Source organism: Sebastes fasciatus, chromosome 16 (genome assembly GCF_043250625.1).
Source record: "Sebastes fasciatus isolate fSebFas1 chromosome 16, fSebFas1.pri, whole genome shotgun sequence".
Classification (NCBI taxonomy): domain Eukaryota; kingdom Metazoa; phylum Chordata; class Actinopteri; order Perciformes; family Sebastidae; genus Sebastes; species Sebastes fasciatus.
Window position 1 is genome coordinate 17168243 of NC_133810.1, and position 21222 is coordinate 17189464.

The 21222-nt window shown below is 40.7% G+C and overlaps 1 protein-coding gene across 1 annotated transcript; it reads right to left on the reverse strand.

Annotated features, from left to right (window-relative positions):
- Positions 1-958: 958 nt before the first annotated feature.
- On the reverse strand, positions 959-11129 carry paxbp1 (PAX3 and PAX7 binding protein 1). The gene is made up of 18 exons (XM_074611342.1): positions 10612-11129; positions 10263-10382; positions 9016-9228; positions 8460-8681; positions 8269-8372; positions 7806-8029; positions 7309-7498; positions 5471-5594; positions 4680-4782; positions 4265-4380; positions 3942-4141; positions 3693-3840; positions 3451-3572; positions 3250-3326; positions 3076-3142; positions 2813-2959; positions 1905-2059; positions 959-1753 (listed from the first exon to the last, which is right to left on the reverse strand). Exons 1-18 carry the CDS (start codon positions 10961-10963, stop codon positions 1633-1635), a joined length of 2805 nt encoding a protein of 934 aa, XP_074467443.1. The 5' UTR covers positions 10964-11129; the 3' UTR covers positions 959-1632.
- Between the last annotated feature and the right edge of the window lie 10093 nt (positions 11130-21222).

A 21222-nucleotide genomic window follows, 5' to 3' on the forward strand; every position in this document is an offset into this window, starting at 1 on the left:
CTCCCTCTTCTATAAAGGTTAACACATAAAAAAATCAAACCAAGTTGTGTAACACTCAACAGTAATACCATTTTATACATCAGAGAATTAATTTGGTTAATTTATGGTGGGGTAAGTTGAACCAGTGGCTCGGAATAATAGTAGAACATTAGTGAGCCAGTGGCTCAACTTGCCCCATAGCTACCATTTTGGAAAAAATGGCCCAGTTTAGCAATTCAGGCTAATCTTTAGCGAAGGGATTAACATGGTGTTATACCTTAGTAAATCACCAACATGTATAATATATTTTTTTAGACCTGGATAAATTTGCTTTGACCTAACATTCATTATTCCTGACATGCAGAAAATTTACTTTGATAGGGAAAAAACTGTTTTTGGTGTAAAAAAGTACTTACTACTTCTCCCATGTGCTTCACTTCATCACAGCAAGATAGAAATGATGGGTACTTCCTGAACTTATGGTCACATGACAAAACATAATCACAGTTGCCAAGATACAGGGGGTGGGTCAACTTACCCACTGGCTCATTTTACCCCACTCTCCCCTATATCCAGAAAAACAGTGATAGTGATTCTCTTATCGGTCTAGAGGAGTCCTTAAAAACTTTTCTTAAATTGATTAAGAAATTTTGGACATTTGTTTGTCCCTTTTAAGGTCAGAATATGTACAGAAACTTAAAGGTCTTATTGATAACATTTTTTATGTAGACTTATGTTTTATTTTTAAATAATACATCCACAGAGCTTTTAGAAAGGTAAATGCAATGTAACGAGGGAGGGTGAATGCAACATCTAGTAGCTGAATGTTATCAATGACACCTTTAAAAACTTTTAAAATATATTCTTAAATTGAAGATCATTGAATTTCTAATTGTCCCCTTTATGGTTAGAATATGTAAAAAAAAAAAAAAATTACCAACACCATCCAATGATAAGTATTCACTTAAACAAGACAGCGATCATTCAAATGAATATTTTATTCACAGGCAAATAAAATGCTAAAACAAAAGTCTTACAAATCTGAATACAAAGCTCTCGGCTGCGGTAGGGTCATCTGGGTAGTCCGTGGGTGACACAGAGGAACTTGTAGGGTGAAGTGGAGATCAAATAACATGCCAACTGAGCCACTGAGTACTGGGAGACCAGTTGGTTGTCAGTCTTTGCCAGTGTGCAACTTCTACCTTTTGGGCCAACGAGCTCTTTTGGCACATAAAATTAGAGTGAGTGAGAGAAATAAACAGATAGCCAGGTTGAATATTGTGTCCATTTAGAGATCAGACATTTGCCAAACATATAACCCATGTCAACAATTGTTTACTCTGAATAAATTATGCATTTAAAATACTGCCAGCATGTAGTACTGTATAACTGAAAGGTCTTTTTGAGCCGACAAGGCCTCATTTCAGCATCAGTCTTGCGTTGAGCATAATGAGCACACCTTTCTATACATTATTCACAATATTTACACTTTGCCTTCTCTTTTCAGGTAAGGTAGCAACTGTCAAGTTTTATTTTAAATCCATTTTACGCACACTTTTTTTTGCCCAGGAATCCAACTTCAGTGATTCCGTGGCTTCAAAATGTGCTGAACACGACAAAAGATGAATGAAAAGTTGCCATGTCCTCCTTCCTCTACGACTTGGCTTCCAAAAGTAGCTTGATGTCTTTGACCCCATGCTCTGCTGCCACGGTGATGATGTGGTCCAGGGCGTTCATGTGGCCCAACATCTTCACGACCTCTTTCACTTGGTCCCTGTTGGCAGATATGGGTTATATTAGAAGCAGCATGGACAAAACCCATGGCAAAAAGTGTAATGATCACATTATTCCAACAGATGGAGCTATAACTGAATTCAAGTTCCCCCAATTCAGACAAACTGTACAGCACACGCAGAGCCTCTTACTTGATATTGCGCCGTTCCACATCAGACCCGCCCAAACTGCTGCGGTGCAATGAGTTGGCCAGGTGGGTGAGGTAGCGACAGAATGGCTCCAACTGAGGCAACGTGCGCTGGCCCTTCAGTCCAGAGAACCACTGAACTGGCAAACACTCCACCACCTGAAAAAAAGGTACAAGAAATGACAAGGAGGAGTTCAACACTGGCTCTGTGTCACCCTTGTTTAGTTTAGTGAGTCACAAACGACCACCGACTGAGCCATCTGCTCCTCCACAGCAGGTGTGTGTGTGTGTCAAGTTAAGGCTGCTAGCTGTAAAAGAGGCACAGGGAAGTGAAGCACAGCCAACCATGTTGACCTGGGCTGAGAGGCTTGTATTAGAAAATACAAGCACCAGTTTCCACTGCTCAGGCAGCTAAAAAAAAATAATCTTTATTAGACAGGCACATCATGTACTATTAACTATAGTAAGATGTCTCTGGAATCATTTTGAAACATAGAATTAGGTGTGTAAATGCAGAATTGGTCTGTAAAAAGTGTTATCTATTTGGTCTTATCTCAGACAAAACCTGTGAACCTCTTGTCCACATTCAGTTGCGACATTCATTGCACTACTGATGGTGTCTTGTCTTGAAAATACCAGAAAAGCATTATCTCTGATGTTTTTCATGCAAAACCAAAGTAATGAAACTGTTGACTAAACTGACGGAATCAGGCATCAAATACTTGAAAATGTGCCAACAGTGTGGGCTGCTCTATATAATAAAATGGCCCTCATGCAACATGTGCATACCTTTTTCAAATTATAATATCGACTCTACCGAACACGAACACGATTAATATTCTAATCGATTATCAGCCCTAGTCTATTTACACATGAAGCATCAAACTGCAAAACAATTGCTGCGTCTCCTACCTTCTGGCACTTCGCGACATTGTCATCCGCCGTATCTGTGGTCTGCAGCGCAGAGAGGACGTATCTATTCAAAGTGCTGTCCAACGCCAGATCCCTCAGACAGGAAGAGGATAAGATACCATCCCACTGCAGGATGTTGCCCAGCAGCTATGACAGAAACACAACAGCATATAATGTCAGTGTAATAACCGTCACCGTAATGAGTACATGGATTAATTCATCTAAAAACAATAACACTGTCTTTACTCCACTTTTGCACATACCTTCACACAGGACCAGAACTGCCTCTGATAGAATAGGTAGGGACCGCTATTCTTGTTGTCCAACACACTGAACAAAAGCAAAAAGAAACACACTTTTAATCAGTCAAGTTTCTTCATACAGATTGAAGAAATACAAACTGGACGTCCTCTATTGTTAACAATTATGTAACATACCTTTTGGGGTAAAGTGGAAGGAAGACATCTTCATCCAGAGTCCGCCTGGTCCTGAAGACAATAGTTTTCAAAAGCTCCTGATAGAGTAAGAAAGAAAAAAGGAAATCAAAACAATAATCCTGCCACAAGAGACCAAATATTCTCTTGTCTTTCAGATGAAGTACATTGTGTTCATGTAGGTAGTAAGAGAGAGGACAGTACCTGTGTGTATCGGTTGTCCCCATGCAGCACAGTGGGGTAAGCTTTCATTAGTCTGTGAATGAAGCCCACCAGCCTGGCGGTCTGACTGTTTGACAGCGGGTCCCACGCTTGCTCTGCCAACACTGACACACACACACACACAAACCAATACATAAATACACATGACGTATTTTCTACTGGCTTGCATTGTTATGCCAAGAAAGTCTTAGTATGCTGGGTGCAGCTGCGTTTGGTTACTCCACCTGTCAGTTTGGAGAGGATGACCTTCTCCACAATAGCAGGCAGCAAGCTGATATCCCCGTCTCCTCTCTGCAACGTGCTGTGCTCCTCAAAGCCGTAGAACAGCAGCGACTCGAACCAGAGCATGTACTCGAAATTTGCACACTGAGCCTGGGCAGGAAAAAAAAAAAAAAAAGTGGATTTCAGAGTTTACCCCCTCCCATTTCAAAAAGAAAAATGTTACACTAAAAGCACACACACACACGCCGTACCTCGAGAGGGTTCCATGTAATCAGCTGCAGACGGACTAAAGGGTTAAAGAGCTTGGGCAGACAGAGGCCTATGTAAGCGTCTCTGTAGCAGTCGGCATACTCTCTCCTCCACACTTCAAAATGGGATTTGATGCAGTCGAGAGAATGAAAGTCCTCCACCACGTCCTCAAATACTTTCTTGCATTCCCTGATGATACGATCTGGACGGGACGAAACGGCTTTAGTTAGGCATGAAGCTACAGAATGTCTGATGTGTGTTATGTTTGCGTCGCTGCTACTCCTCGTTACGGTCGATATTCTTTTGCAGCAATTTAATGATGTACCTCTCTCTATGTTGAAGCCGGTGATGTCAGTAGAGGTCTCCTCATCATCGGATGATAAGCCTTCTTTATGCTCAGCCCGCTTTCCATTCTGCTCTCTAGCTTGTCGCCGCCGAGTTCTGCACCAGACGCACAAGCACAAAGGCAGACAATTAAAACCCAGGACAGGATGTATGATAAACCAGCTTGGAACGAAAAATTTGTCCCTAAAAGTCAGAAATTAGGATCACTTGCATGGCAAACTTATGCTTTATAAACCAGGCTACAATCAAGGCTGTATCTTTGCAACTAAAAGCACAGAAAGCTAAGCTCAGATGGCATTTCGTGGCCTGAGGCAAGCATAAAAGCATAGCCTACAGGGACAATCCAGCCTACAAATCCTGGAAACGTGTCTTTAGAGTACGATTGAGCTTCGTACCGTCGTGCTTCTCTTTCCGCTATCCTCCTCTGGCGACTGTTCTCTTGGTATGCTGCGCGGTCTCGACCAAACGAGTCCAGATTGGGAGCCATGACGGCTTTACCTGCAAGAGACAGGAGGCATGTTAGAACCAGCGATGAAAAGCTGAGACAACCCATAACCTCATTCTTATTCTGGGACTTAAACATAAAGAGTACTCAAATTTAGAATAATCCAAAAATGCTTAAAAATAAATAGTTAAGTGATATGCAAAAGGATTGTTTTAAACATATGAAACAAGTTAAAATATATTATTATATACATATTATATATATATATATTAATATTGACTAAACTTCCTGATATATAAAAAGGTACCACAGCAATAAGACAGCATATTTGTGACAAATAATTTTGGTATCATTCATTTTCTAGTCACTTACCTTGCTGCAACTTCCTACATGTTACAGTGACAGATGACAAGTCACCAAAAGATCTTTTTTTTTTTTTTACTTAGTTGCTGGAGTTGAATTACAACCAGCTGACTGTGAGAGTCGGCCAGTAAAGAGTAGCCGAAACAACTCCTCCAATAAAACAGTTCTCATTTACGTACATGCTCGCTCACTCACTCACTCACTCACTCAAAATCACACCTCAATTAACCTTAAATCACACTCATGAGGGAAACATAGAAGGGGATTGTGGGAAACAAGAATGTGAACAGCGCACACACACACAAACACACTCTCACACACACAGAGAACTAACGAGGCCGTTCAAATAAATCATAAAAACCTTCAAGATGGACTGACTTGAAAGGCTTGCAAACTCCGACGATTCATCTTTAATATCATCCTGTCTTCTCTGGACAAGTCGTGAGGCCCGTTGCCTTAGTAACTGGTGCATGGCAGCCTCCAGCTCCAGGACAGCAGGAACCTGAAAGATATGATGCCTTCTGTGACCTCTGACCAAAACAAAAAGCGTGGCTCCGAGTCACAGGGATGTCTTGCTGGAGGGACAAGAGGAGCATGACGGGCAATATAACACTGGAACCGACATGTCGCTAGTGTCGGGTGAAAAACTTGGCATCTCTAAAAATGTCATATTTCCTTGAAGGAAAGCTTGATGGACTTTTGTTCAGCCAATGGGTTGAAAACAATGACAAACCAAGTTAAAAGGCGTAGTTAAATGCCTTGTGAAGTTAAATGCATTAAAACCACTAAATTGTAGAGCTGAAGGTTTTTACCCAACATTGACAATTTACAGTTCCAGTCTTGATGTTTACACTGTATTCACTCCATACTAAGTCATACTGATAATGGTTGGTTAAGTGTCCTGTTTCCATCACCTATTAGGGTTCAAACAGACATTAGTGTGGTTGAGAAAACACATATTGGCAGCTGGCAGGCCAGTTCTCTCTTTGTTCCATGCAGCTGCTGCAGGATCAAGACTGAATTATTTTGTTTGGACATGCATTTAGTACTGTAGGTAGCTATAGATGTACAAAATATAGCTTGTGCCAAGAGACATCATTTCATTATGTTTTAACAAACTGGATTCATCCTTTGTCAGGATCGGCTACGCCACTATCCTGAGTTCTCTTACAGCTGCAACTCATCTTATGATATATTTGTTTACTTTCTGTATGCAGTCACTAGTATAAATTAGGGCTGTCAATTGCTTAAACTATTTAATTGTGATTAATCTCATGATTGTCCATAGTTAATCGCGATTAATCACAAATGAATTGCACTTTTTTTATCTGTTCAAAATGGATCTTAAAGGGAGATTTGTCAAGTACTTAATACTCTTATCAACATGGGAGTGAGCAAATATGCTTGCTTTATGCAAATGTATGTATATATATTTATTATTGGAAATCAATTAACAACACAAAACAATGGCAAATATTGTCCAGAAACCCTCACAGGTACTGCATTTAGCATTAAAAGATTGCTCAAATAATAACATGGCAAACTGCAGCCCAACAGGCAACAACAGCTGTCAGTGTGTCAGTGTGCTGACTTGACTATGACTTGCCCAAAACTGCTTGTGATTATCATAAAGTGGGCATGTCTGTAAAAAGGAGACTCGTCATTTTCATTCCCAAGACAGTTTTTCTGAATAGAGACTGAATAACGGCCAGGCCTGACGGGTCGATTTTTAAGAGTTAATTAAAAATCTCAAGTTGCGTTAAAGCTTTAAAGAAATTAGTGGCGTTAAAACAAATTTGCGTTATTACTGCATTAACTTTGACAGCCCTGGTATAAATTCATTCTAAAACAATCAGATTCATTATGAAGTAAAAGCATTTTCTTTCTATACCAAAACACATTCGTAAAAGTGTGTCGCTTAGATAATAGATAAGTTACATTCGACTCAAATGAGAGCCGTTGTGCAGCAACTGGGACATACACGGAGTGTGCTCCAAGTGACTAATTTGCTGTCACATTGGCTTGTCAGCACTGTTAACTAGCGTCAATAATAGTATCTAAAACATTAACTAAAAACTAGGCTTTTTATGACTCTCCATAAATGTTCAACAATATGGATTTCTATTTCAATCCCACATTAAGTGATGTCAGAGGTCAGGTCACACAGACACAAAACAGAAAACAGCTAATCGAACAGCAGATAAATTCTCCCTTACCTTTTCACTGAAACACTCAAGCAAGTCTCCAACATACCCTCGCATCTCTTGCAAGAATTTATATTGATCTGCATTGTCATTGGACGAACCCTCAAGCTGCTGTATGGCGCTCTCGGAGGCAGCCAGGTCTTCTTCGATCTGTTTGTTGCGCCTGGCGTTTGCGTCGTGGCCTGTGCGCATCTGGCCGAGCCTGCAGACACACGACATGCAGCAAAAAGACGGCAATGATGACTTAGACGGGGCTGAGGACAAACAAAGCTAGTCTAATCTCACGTACAGTTATATACACTAAGCAGCTTCAAAGTGCACCCATCAAATAAACACAGAGACGTCATGAAAACTGAGCTATAATAAAACACTCCTTTGTAGTCGTAATTAGGGGGGACTGATGTAACCCCCCTTCAGACCCTTTTCTGGGTCTTCAGGACCACAGCACACAAAGATGGCAGCAGCTGAGCTGAAGACTGATATGAGATGCAGTCTTCCACTGAACCTACCTATCCTGCAGGCGTTTCTTTACCAGATCAATGGATACCGGGGTTAGATCACTAATAGAAGTCCCGTAGTGAACAGAGCCGTTGTCTGCTCGGCCAGTTGCCTTGGCCGCCAGTGGGGCCATGGTGCTGTAGTTGAAAGGCATGCTGTAGGAGGAGCCGTAGGGTTGGCTCTCGTAGCTGTTCTGGTAGTAGACTGTGTTGTCCTCTGGCTGGCTGCTTTGGACCTAAGTCATTAGAAACAAGGAAAACACATATTGCTTAATACGACGACTAACTGCTGTTGTAGAGATGGATCATTTTTTGGGATTAATCGTAGTCTATAATGTGTCAGAAAATTGTGAAAACTGCCCATCACAACTTTTAAAATTGCTTATGTTGTCCAACCAACAAAACGAACCAATATACAATGATGTAAAACAGAGAAAAGCATTATTTAGAAGTTGAGAGATTTAGTATAGTTTACCTGGGGTATGCTGATTCCTTTCCTAATCTGCTCCTGCTCCCAACGGTTCACCTCCTCATCCTGCTGACTTGTATCCAGCGCCTCGTCATCACTACCCTCAATACCTGTACATGTGAAGGAGACATTCATGTCTTAGAGAAGCCCGATTGAAAACAGTGGTATATCATCAGTGCACCATTTTCTTAGGGTACCTATCTCCTCTGCAATCTTTTGTCTCTGGGTTTTGTTTTTGACTCCGCTGAAGCGGATCCTCTTCTCTTCCTCGTCTTCGTCGTCGCTGACATCTTGGTCTTCTCGTGCCATGCGTTTCTTGGGAGTCTCTGTCTCTACAAGAGGGGCTTCACCCCCCAGCTCTCTAGCCAATTGCCGGCGTTTTCTCGCAGCATGGATGAATGCAGCATCGGGAATCTCCCCTATCGTAAGAGAGAAACAGGTCTTGATCTGTGCAATTGTGTGTACAAATACCCAAAAGTATTTCAGGTATAAAAATTGTTTTATGAAAAACAAAGTCAGTGATATTATCTATTATATAACACTCTGGAAAAGTACAGATCTATCAACAAGACCAGGAGTTGGCCCGTGCTCATATGAGTGTTAGACTGGTTGTGCCAGTAATGTTGGTTGAAACATTAACAAGAATTTAAATTGGAGTGAGTGAGTGTGAGTGTGTGTGTGTGTGTGTGTGTGTGTGTGTGTGTGTGTGTGTGTGTGTGTGTGTGTGTGTGTGTGTGTGTGTGTGTGTGCTACCTGGCTTCAAGCTGCCGAGGGAGGAAAGCGTGTTGAACGTCGCTCCAGTGTTGTTGCTCCTGGAGACTTGACCTTGTGCCTGGCCACCTTGACCCTTCGCCTCTTCGTCCTGCTCATCAGCACTGTCCACCTCCATTTCTTCCTCCCCGTGTTCACTACCCGCTCTGCTAGTAACTTCCTCTTTGATGGTAACCAGAGGCTGAGGTGCAGCATCTAGGAAAACCGGATGCAGAGAAAGATAAGCCAAGTGGACGACAGATCTTACAAACAAGAGCTGTCCCAAATGCCATTTTTTAGGGTTTGAAGCTTAGATGAGAAATATTCAAAGCTATTCGAAGCTACGGGACAGTGCCCCTGCACTACTGTACACACACCTCTACACACACCAAACAGCGATATCCATCTGAGAATAACTAATAATAATTAATGTTGAATATGAATAATTAATAATGTTGTGGGATTATTCTTTATTTCATGGGCTATTTGGGGGATTTATATAGTATTACATAGATGATACTTGTGTATAAAAAAAACAAAGTATTCGAACACTGATTTGGAAGTTGATTACCATGGCAACGATCAAAGTTTCGAAGCATTCGGCTCAGCCCTATTACAAACAAACATTACATTTACATTATAACCATTTGGCGGGCACTATGCTTCATGTTACAGGACAGTCCAGCCCATTCAGATACCCCAATAGCATTAGTATATATGGAATATTAAGGGTATTTCAGGTAGGATGCTCTATGTCTGTGAAGTATTGAGCATGCACAGACCTTGACATAAATGCCAGTATATCTGCAGATAATATTTGGGGAAAATTGCTTGCTGATAATTCTGATATACCATCTTCTCTAAAGATGGTAAAGCAATATGAAGATTGTTTTTGCTAGAATCCAAGTATTCATAACTTCCACCGAAAGTGGCATTAACTTTATTGCAAATGTAAATTGCTGATCGCCTTTTCCTCAAAGATCTAACCCCATCTTGAGGTACAACATGTGACATTTTACACTCACGGTTCTGAGTATTTACTAAGATAATATGGTGTGTTGTTACAGTTTACGTGCATTTAAGCAAAACTATAAGTGATATGCCTGCATTCAGCTTTTATGCTGTCTCGTATTTGTTGACAAAACGTTGTGTGGCTGCAAAGTCAGCAAGTAGGTAGTATTCTCATATTGCTGATATGATAGCAGAGATGACAGACAGTGCATTGCATGGATAAGTGGGATATATCCCACCTGATCTGAACTCCTGTTTGACTCCAGACTTCTCCAGATCCTCTTTGTATTCCTTCTTCAGCTGTTTGACAATCTTCTTGCTGTGATTGGACTTCTTCACTCTGAACACCTCGGGTCCTTCTGTTGACAAACAGGTCACAAAGTGAGAGAGTCAAGTTAACCATGCACATCATCATCCAGGTTAAGCTGGTAGCGTTACTTTACTAGCTATTTATGATGGTTTATACAATTATAAATACGATTTCGTTGCCTAAGCAGCAACATTAACGCTTAAAGTTGTCACGACAACACGCTTTTCTTAAGCTAACGTTAGCCGGCTAGCTCACGTTAGCATCGCTTGCTAGCTCACCGTCATCTTCGTCGAAACTCAGCAGACTGGCTTTAGTGGGTCCAGTTGGCACCGCTGCTGCAACGACAGCTGCTTCTTTCACTTTCTTTTCCTTCTTGACAGCTCGTATACTGTTACCGAGCGCCTGGAAGCCGTTGCTGTGGTAGCTCTCCGTGCTGCTAGTTGCTGCGGTAACGCTGGAGCTAGAACTGGAGGTCTCCATGAACGGGATCTCCTCCACCGCAGGCCCGAAAGAGAGCGGCGCCAGCGGCTGCTGCTGCTGCTGCTGCTGCTGCTGCCGACTCTCCTCCGGATCGTCCTCGTCCGACTCATTCCTCCGTCGAAAGTTAGCTCGTTTCGCCTTTTTAAACATGATGTTGTTCTCTGCTATACGATGCAACAGTGGCTGGTATAACGTAGGACAGTTTAAATGTGTGCTTCTTGGAGCAGAAGGAGATGATCCCCACACCGCCGGTCGGCCATTTTCTGTCAGATAGTGCGCTTCTTCTTCTTCGTCGTCTTCAGAATTAGATGCTGAACAACATGCGTCACCGGCGTGACACTGCCCCCACCTGGTCAACACGGGTATACATGAATAAATACATTTTGTTAGTGATATTGACTGGGAGAAAGTTTGGTCCTTACCGCAAGAGTTCCTTCTAACAAATAAGGTAAAAGAGGTGTCATTGATCCACAGATTCTATCCAGTGAAACATTTCTTACGAAAGTTAAAGAGTGACATAGATGTAGTTGCTCATTTATTTTGGTCCTGGAAATATACATGTGAATTGTGGAAAGATGTCAATAATTTTATACTGGTTAACATTTTCTCATATTTTGCACTGTACTATAGAAATATTATATTTGGTTGCTATGATTACAGTGACAAAGACAGTAATGCATTTTTTCTTATTAATTTAATTTGAATTCTCACGAAGTTCCACATTCACAAGTGTAAATTTACCAAAAAAAAAATAATTGTAAGAAATGGAATTATATCTGTCAACAATTTCTTCCTCACAAAACAAAAAAGCAATGAAAACAATGAATGTATGCGATATCTTTAAAGTTTTTAAGTGAAATTATTGTCATACTCTCGCGTGGTCTTTTTGTATTATTTTTTTGTTATTTTATTTTTTTATTGTGTTTTTTTTATTTTATGTTGGTTATGTTTCATTTCTGTGGTCCTTTTATGTTTGGCACAGCTCTTTGTTTTCGCTATGCTTCTTTTGTATCTAAATGTTTTTAATGTTTTCTGCTGTTACTATGTATACTATTATTTTGAAATTAAAAAAAATTAAAAAATTAAAAAATTAAAAATAAATGAAGAAATCAAATAATTGCAAAACACACAGAAAGTGATGTAAAATGATGAATTAGAACATCATTTATTGTGACATCAAATATGAGGATAATTATGGAATTGTGCTGGTTTTTCAAACATTTATGTTTATTAAAGGTCCCATATCGTGCTCCTTTTCAGGTTCATACTTGTATTTTGTGTTTCTACTAGAACATGTTTACATGCTGTTATGATCAAAAACCCTTTATTTTCCTCATACTATCGGCCTGAATATGCCTGTATTTACCCTCTGTCTGAAACGCTCCGTTTTAGAACATTTCGACAGAATTGCAACGGAATTGCAACATAATTGTGTTGCTAGGCAACAGCTTGGGTCCATGTGTACTTCCGGTCCGCTGATGACATTCACGTACACTGCAACCAGGAATAAACTGGGACACATTTAGAATTTTTACGTTTAAATCTGTGTAAAGGGTCTAAATATTGTATATTTGTGACATCACAAATGGACAGAAATCCTGACAGCTTGTTTCAAATGCAGAGTTTCTGAATACGGGCTGTGTGTATTTCCCTGTGGATTGAGTGTTTCGATACTTTCACAGTATTTATAAAGGACTTAAGCCTGCTTTATAATAAAAGAATATGAAAATCTAACGTTTTTTATAATATGGGACCTTTAAGTGTTTTCCAAAGCCCATCAACATACATCATGTTTTCTGTTTGCATAAGTTTATAATTTGGTTTCCTGTTTCATTTATACATTTAAATGTAACTAGAAATGCAAAAATAAACTACTCTGGACCCTCATGAGAGCTTTGGACAGTGCAATATATCTTAATAAAGCTTTCAATATGATGTCAACTGGTGTTTTATTTGAGATTACAATGAGGGAATTATTAATATCCCGTCTACATGACAAGTCTTCTGTGGTTTGTTTGCCACATGTAAGCCTGACCACTGAAATGTATGTGTTCTGCATTTCTGTCTGATCATTGTGACAACTCATAACACAGAGGATGTTACAGTGTAAAATCACACTATATTCTCATGAACCTTCACAACTCAACTATTGTATATAGGGATGCACCGATACCGGATCGGATATCAGGCCGGGACTGACTCAAATAGCTGGATCAGGTATCGGTGATAATGGGGCCGATCCACTCAATTCAATTATATACTTTATTCATTATATACTGGAATTTGAATTCCTGTTTAAGTTTTGACCAATATGTCGCTGCATTAAAAAGGTTTACACTTGAATTGTAATTCCTTTTAATTTTTAAGATTTTTTGCCTAGTTGCTGGTGCACGATTTATTATTTTAATAATAAAGAACAGTTCAGTAAATTTATATCTACATATTAATTTGCTACATTTTGTTTTACAAAGTTAGGAAAGCAAAGTCGAGCCTGATGTTGCCTTACACATAAAAGAATGATCCCTGTCACTTCCACACAGTGAGGCATACAGCTTATTAATTAAACACTGGTATTGGATCGGTACTCTGCATCGGCGATACCCAAAGCCCAGGTTTATCGGTATCGGTATCGGGACTGAAAAAGTCGGATCGGTGCATCCCTACTATTGCACTCAAGGTCAAGGGAATTATTGATGACACTGTAATAACATATGGGGTTGACTTTGACAGCCATGTCAGTGAAGCCTACCATGACAGGCTACGCAGCGTGTCCCCTTGTTATATATTAAATTGCCACGATGGGATGACATCCGTCATGAATATCCATAAAACAGTCTTAACCTTAGTTTTTGCATATGGTGTTAAGTAACCCTAGACCTTTAAGTTTTTCTGATTGTCCCTGTTTGTAGGACAGCAAAGTGTCTATTTGGCCATGGATGTAGCCTACTGACTTGAGTTAAAAGAATAAAACACATTTTGCATCCACATTAGGCATATACGTATGTGTTGTTGTATGGGCTATCTACGCTTCTTTTTAGGGTCTGTGGTCATCAGTTTATGTTTAAGAAGATACAGACAGACAGATAGACAGATAGATAGATAAATAGATATATTGATAGATAGATAGATAGATAGATAGATAGATAGATAGATAGATAGATAGATAGATAGATAGATAGATACCAATGGAAACTGTTGGAAGACTTTCTATGACCTTCCCACAACTCTTGTCACAAATTCCTTTTTGTCAAAAATGGTCTCCTTTCATTTGAGCTCACTGTCATTCACCCCTCATTATCCCTATTCCTCTCACTTACCTACTTACCTGATGACAGCTTTTTGAAAAATAGTCCGGAGAAGATGAAAGATCCAAATGCATACACCTCTGAAATTGCACCTGATTGCTATGTATGGTGGCATGTTATACACATTACGGACAACGGAAGAGTTGAGAGGGAGCATATGTCTCCCCTGATAGGAATAGATAATATGCATTCTGGACTACGACAGCATTCAGTTCCTTTAATAAATGCCAGACATGAGCTGCAGTTAGTGGGGGTCATTACAGAGCCATTACTTGACACAGTGTAGTGTGCGCTGCTGTAGCGATAATAACTGCTGAAATTAAAGTGTCACCACTGATGAAGCTGGAGTGATATGTTGTGATTAATTAACATGGAGGTGACCCTTTGCCATTAAAACGATAATTGGAGATAAATATCTTCCCATTAATGGTAGCATTTCAGTTATAAAGTCCCAGAGCCCCCTTTTTGTCTCCATAACACATTCACACATTCATCATTAGAGCAGAAAACATACTCTTATTCTATTATTATGTAGTAAGGAGTACCAATACCAATCATTGGTAAGGAATACCAATCATTTGCTACTGACAAAGCTATGGTGGTTAACATTTACTTGATGACGTTTTTACTTCAGCAACCTGAAGTGTAAATGCAGTAAAGGTCGGGGTATGCTCGAAACAAGTGAGTAGTGATGATGGAAATTCTGGGAATGTACTCTATGTGCTCATGGATGTACAACTAATCTAGATATAATATATAAAAAATCCTCTGTGTCTAGAAGGTAATCCGCAAATTGCGAAAATGTGCAAGACTCGCTGCCCGACAACCTTTTCTATTCAAGGTCAATGCCTAACCTTAACTATGTTAGGGATAATGTACAGAGTACAACAATGTACAGAGACGGTCATTGTTGTGAAATAAACCCTGACAGGGCGATGGGGCACCAGACGCCCTGAAGTGGTTTATTTCACAAAAATTACCCACTAGCTGTACATTATCCCGCTTATTTCACAGCTACTTACTTAAGAAATCAATAATTTGACACAAAAACGGTCCACCAGATTCCGACATCAGGACTGTGCCCATAGCAACGGTCTGTTATACATGGCAACAGTCTACTATAAAGAAATAACAGACCGTAGAACGCCATGATTGACCAATCAGAACTGAGTATTCAACAAAGACGTGCAATAATCAAGGTCATTTCCTAACCTTAACCATCTCGCGAGAGAGTTACCTTCTAGTCACGACCAAGTTCATATTAGAGGGCCTGTCTTTTGCAGTACTGAGTTGATACAAGTTATGCAATGTTAAATGTCCATGGTTAATTAGCATTTTTCCACTATGATAACTTAATGACTCGTACCTCGAGCTTCCCATAGCCTGAGCTCTTAAAGGTGCAGTGTGTAGGATTTGGCGGCATCTAGCGGTGAGGTTGCAGATTGTAACCAACATGGCGGCCTGCTCTGTGAAGTTGACCCACTTCCTATGTAAATATAAACGCCTCATTCTAAGGTAACGAAAACACAACGATTGTTATTTTCAGGAGATAACACACTAAGGAAAACACACGTATAGATATTATATTCCTGTTTTGGTAAAGGAGGTTGCGCTACAACAGTGGGTTTCACGGTGGAGTGCTAGACCCAAATGTGATAGGGTAGCACATCTCAGATTTCTAAATCAAGACAAAATACTATCATTTCACTTGTTTAATTGTCTCACATCACAATAGACATACGCTTACGCAGGGAAGGCACAGAGCCCTCTTCAGAGCATTTGAAGTATACAAATTCAGTTCAGTAATAGGGCAGAGTTAACACACAGATGGGAGTTGGATCCAATTATTTGAGAACCCACAACTTTTATTTTCACATGGCTTTAGATACAGGGATCAATCACAGGCTATAGTTAAATCTGATCCAAACCCTATTATATTGATGATATTATTTTCCATTTCTGCCAAATAGATCCCCCAAAACTTGTATGGCTTTGGTTCTTGGATATATGTCTTTGAAAAATGAATACCCCATACATGTTTTACTTTGAGTGGTCCCTATTTCTTAATTCTAACATTCAGAATCCATTAATACTTGTGCTCTGAGGACCTGATAGTGTTAAAGAAGCTGGATGAAGATCAGCAACAGTTAGGCAATCTCATCAGTTCAAACCAAGTTGGAAAGATAAAAGTGGCCTGGCTTCGGTCCCATAAGGAATCACTCAGAGTTCAAATGAGACACACAACCTTGGACTGGTTGTTCTTTAGTGCTTCAACCAAACAAAAGCACGAAATTAATCTAAAAACCACTTGGGGGCACTATAGCCCCTTGTAAGCAAAAAAGCTGTGTCTTATTTATGACCAAGGTGCGCTCATAGTTCACTCATGTATAAATGCTAATGAAATACAATGACATTTCCTGATCCAGTATCTGAAACAAGAATATCGATGACATCAATTCTGCTTCTCAAAGGTCCATAAGGCTCATCAAGTCACTCCTCTTATGGCTCAAAGAGGAAGCTTTCACTATGTGAAAAGTTTCCAGGTGATTATTTGTATAAGGAAAGCAATTTAATTTGTGTGCGACGTATTTGTTTGGTTGTTGTTGTGTGTGTGCAGGGGACCGTGGTGAAAGGGAGCAGAGTGTATCTTTCTCCTTTGAGTGCAGCAGGAGCGATGCCACTTTAAATTGCCCCCGCAGGATACAGTAACTATAAAAGCAAAGTTATAGAAGCCAAGGTTTCATTTGCACTGATGGAACAAACATCAGGGTTGAATAACCCGGCTTATTAAATACACAGTGTGCGTGTCAAGAGGTAATGAAGATGGAATGGGAATGAAAAAAACAAAAGAAGCGCTGTAATGGAAGGACAAGAGGATCTACACCTTCCACCTTTCACTGAGGACTTCCATTAATGCATCCATCTGTTTTTAAAACAAACATTTCAGCCCTTAGAGAATGTCTACATATGAATCATAGAAAAAACCATGTGCTTTTCATGAATGCAATCATGTTTTTATAATAGAGGGAGTCCATTTTCCTCTAAAGACAGAAATCTAATTTTGGAATTAGCTCTTCATACATCCCAGTGCTCTCAGGTAATAGCATCCTTTGAAGACAGAAGATTAATGCTGTGATACAAGCACACATGTACAAAGCTGCAAAAAAAAAGACTACTGTGGATAACTAATTATACTTATCTCTAACCGGGGATCAGGATTCACTGAGGTAATTTCAGTTTAGACACTCTGTATGCTTTGTGCGAGCAGAGTGCATTATTCCTCCTCCAGCAGAGGAGGAATAACAAGTGTGTGCACCGGCCATTCTTACCATCAATCACTAATATAAGACCAAATCAAGTAAATAACTGCCTCTGTTGCCAGGGGCGGTTGAACACAAATGGACCAAAAAAAGCTCTGACACATGTGTGGACAGTTATTTACTGTATAGAGAGAAGAAAATATTACCACCCATACCGGTTAATGTGCTTTGTGTGCATGTGCAGGATGATCCATGTGAGCATGTGTGTCAGTGAGAGTATTTTCTCCTCTGGCAGGAGCTTTCTGTATGTGGCGACGATCTGACTTGATTACGGCGCGCGGATGTGTTTGTCTCAGGTGTTAACCCGCACTTGTGAATACTGCAGTGACCTCCAACTGCCTCCTTCATGCATTAGAATAAAAATTGACATTACCCGTTTCATGCTTCCCCTTCGGCTGCCGCCTTTCCAGTTTATACTCTTCCCAGCTTTTAAGTGAAGCAGTTGTTTTTTTTGTGCAGATAGAATAGTGGCAAAGACTTTTTTTAAGAAAGTATGGAGAAGAAAGTTGTCTCAAACTGCAGTGTCAGCAACATCACCTTTCCTCTCCTCCAAACCCTCCTCCTCTCATCTATCACTCAAGGTAACATCAAAGTCTAATCACTGGGAGCCATATAGTTACACATCCTGTCCAGGAAACTGTATCAGGACTTTAGCTCACATGTCGACACACACACACACACACACACACACACACACACATCTCCTCCCGCTTTGCATACATGTATCTCAAAGATTGTCCCACTCCTGACAACTTCTCCCCCTCCTGGGAGCAGGAATTGGACTCGTATTGAGGATTTAAGAAAGTAGCACACCCTGAGCTGCAACCAGGGAGAAACAGAAACATGCTTTCAGAGACTTATACTCCCCCCACAGCACCTTTAGAGCAAAGCGGATGGAGACTAAAGTTGAGGGAAGGGGGTGGAGGAGATGATGTGCCTGATTAAAGAGAACACAGAGAGAAAATGATGATATTTAAACCCACTTTGAAGCCTCAAACTGGTAAATAAATGATGCGCTCAAGAAGACTCAAGAAATGGCTGCGGCTCCTACACCTGCGGCTCAATGCTTAAATATTCATTTCCTGTCATAGTCACAAACACTTGAGTACGTGTATAGCTTAGAAGAGTGTTAAAGATGAATGTTGAATTGGAAAGATGTGTGAGATGTTGCTCGCAAACTGCTGTCTTCAATTGCAAGTGGAAGAGAAGAAGAAGAAGAAGAAGAGAGAGAATTTAGGATTTATTTTCTCCTTAATGATCTACTCAAACATCCTCAAACCCCCTCATCAACGGACAGCACAGTGGAGAAGAAGCAAAAGCCCTCTGTGCTTTCTGCTCCGCTCTCTTACTATTCTTTCATCCCTGCAATGCTCATAATGGTCCTGAGATTAGTGCTGGATGTGTTAACTAAACTTCTCATTTGGCAGAAAGGGAGGGTGAGAAGACTCCTGGCTGAGAGAATTACTGCAGGAAAAATGAAAAGAGAGAATTTTCAATGCGGATGTTTAGAAGATGAAAGGGCGGCTAATGCAGAGAGGAATTTCAACAACATTTTAGTATAAACTAAAGTAATAAGTCATTGTACCCAATTGCACACATTCAGAAACATACACACTTTCAGCAGCAGATGTTCCCACTCGACGCTGGCAAAACAGCACTAAATAAATGCAATGATTAAGTTTTGATGATTCCAGACAATACATTTAAATTTAATTTATTTCATTACTGTGGCACTGACAATCTATGATATCTGATATAGCGCAAATCATTCTGATGCAGAAAAAAACATGATAAAGTGCTCTCTAGGGTGCCCTTCCAGTGGAGAAAACATGATGAATTGCCCTCTAGGGTGTCCTTCCAGTGGAGAAAATGTGATGAATTGCCCTCTAGGGTGTCCTTCCAGTGGAGAAAACATGATGAAGTGCCCTCTAGAGTGTCCCTCCAGTAGACAAAACATGATGAAGTGCCCTCTAGGATGCCCTTCCAGTGGAGAAAACATGATGAAGTGCCCTCTAGAGTGTCCCTCCAGTAGACAAAACGTGATGAATTGCCCTCTAGGATGCCCTTCCAGTGGAGAAAACATGATGAAGTGCCCTCTAGGGTGTCCCTCCAGTAGAGAAAACATAATGAAGTGCCCTCTAGGGTGTCCCTCCAGTAGAGAAAACGGGATGAAGTGCCCTCTAGGTGGCCCTCCAGTAGAGAAAACGGGATGAAGTGCCCTCTAGGTGGCCCTTCCAGTAGAGAAAGTTTGATGAAGTGCCTTCTAGGGTGTCCTTCCAGTGGAGAAAACATGATGAGGTGCCCTTTCAGTGGAAAAAACGTGATGAGATGCCCTTTCAGTGGAAAAAGCGTGATGAAGTGCCCTCTAGGGTGCCCTTTCAGCAGAGAAAACATGATGAAGTGCCCTTTAGGGTGCCCTTCCAGTGGAGAAAATGTGATGAAGTGCCTTCTAGGGTGTCCTTCCAGTGGAGAAAACGTGATGAAGTGCCCTCTAGCGTGCCCTTCCAGGGGAGAAAATGTGATGAAGTGCCCTCTAAGGTGCCCTTTCAGAAGAGAAAACGTGATGAAGTGCCCTTTACGGTGCCCTTCCAGTGGAGAAAATGTGATGAAGTGAATTCTAGGATGTCCTTCCAGTGGAGAAAACATGATTAGGTGCCCTTTCAGTTGAGAAATTGTGATGCAGTGCCCTCTAGGGTGCCCTTTCAGTGGAGAAAGCCTGATGAAGTGCCCTGTAAGGTGTCCTTAGAATTGAGAAAATACGATGCAGTACCATATAGGCTGCCCTACATGCTAGAAAACTTTCTGTGCGCTGGTACCCCACCGCATTCAGCTGGTGCCCTTTTTTATTTTTTTCAAAGTCCACCACTGCATGTAGTTGAAATAACTATATGACTCACAGAAAGTAGCCTCCACACACTTTCTCCACCCTTCTCCACTCCACTCTTCATCACTGTCTGCTGATTAATCATTGTATCTGACTGCTCATTAGACCATCTCTTTTAAAACTGCTTGACCTTGTATCGACTTTCATCCACTCTCATCTCTTCATTTTGCGTTTCTGTCTCTGATTTGCCTCTCTTCTCCATCTCTTCATTTCCAAGCTGCGTACGTTTCAGACAGTCCTTCAGGGGCTTTTCTCTTCCGTCAGCCTGAGTACAGATATTTCAGCACCTTGATTTCAGAGTAATTACATAGGGATAAATGATGACTCTCCCTGAATGCATTTATCCCCACTTTCTGTCAACCCATGAGGAACAGGACCTGGGGCACAGCAATCACTCACTACTGCAGGAGGGAGTTCCAAACTCCTAAAAGTATACACGTAAAGACAAAAAGATTTGTTTTTTTCTTGATTTGAGAGTAATTACATAAGAATAACTCTCCCTGAATGCATTCTCTCTGTCAAGCTGACAGTAAAAACAGGACCTGGGGCACAGCAATCACTCGCGAGTGCTCCGCAGGAGGGACTTACAATCTTTCAAAAGTTCACATATTACATTTTTTTCTTCTTAGCGTTTGACTTTTTAAATCTCTATTTATATAAGGGCTTTAGCTGAGCATGCATGCAATTTTTCAGCACCATACTGCGTCACATTCATACAGTTATATAGTATCCCACCTGGGAGTTGCCAAGGGCAACCACATTCAGCCGTTTGCACACTGAGCAGCTCCACTAGAACGACTTGGGATTGCTCATAGGTACTTCAATAATAGCTGTAGAGGGACAGCTCATTTACACCTGACCCAGATTTCACTGAGCTTTCTTTTCTCAGCTTTAGGATCA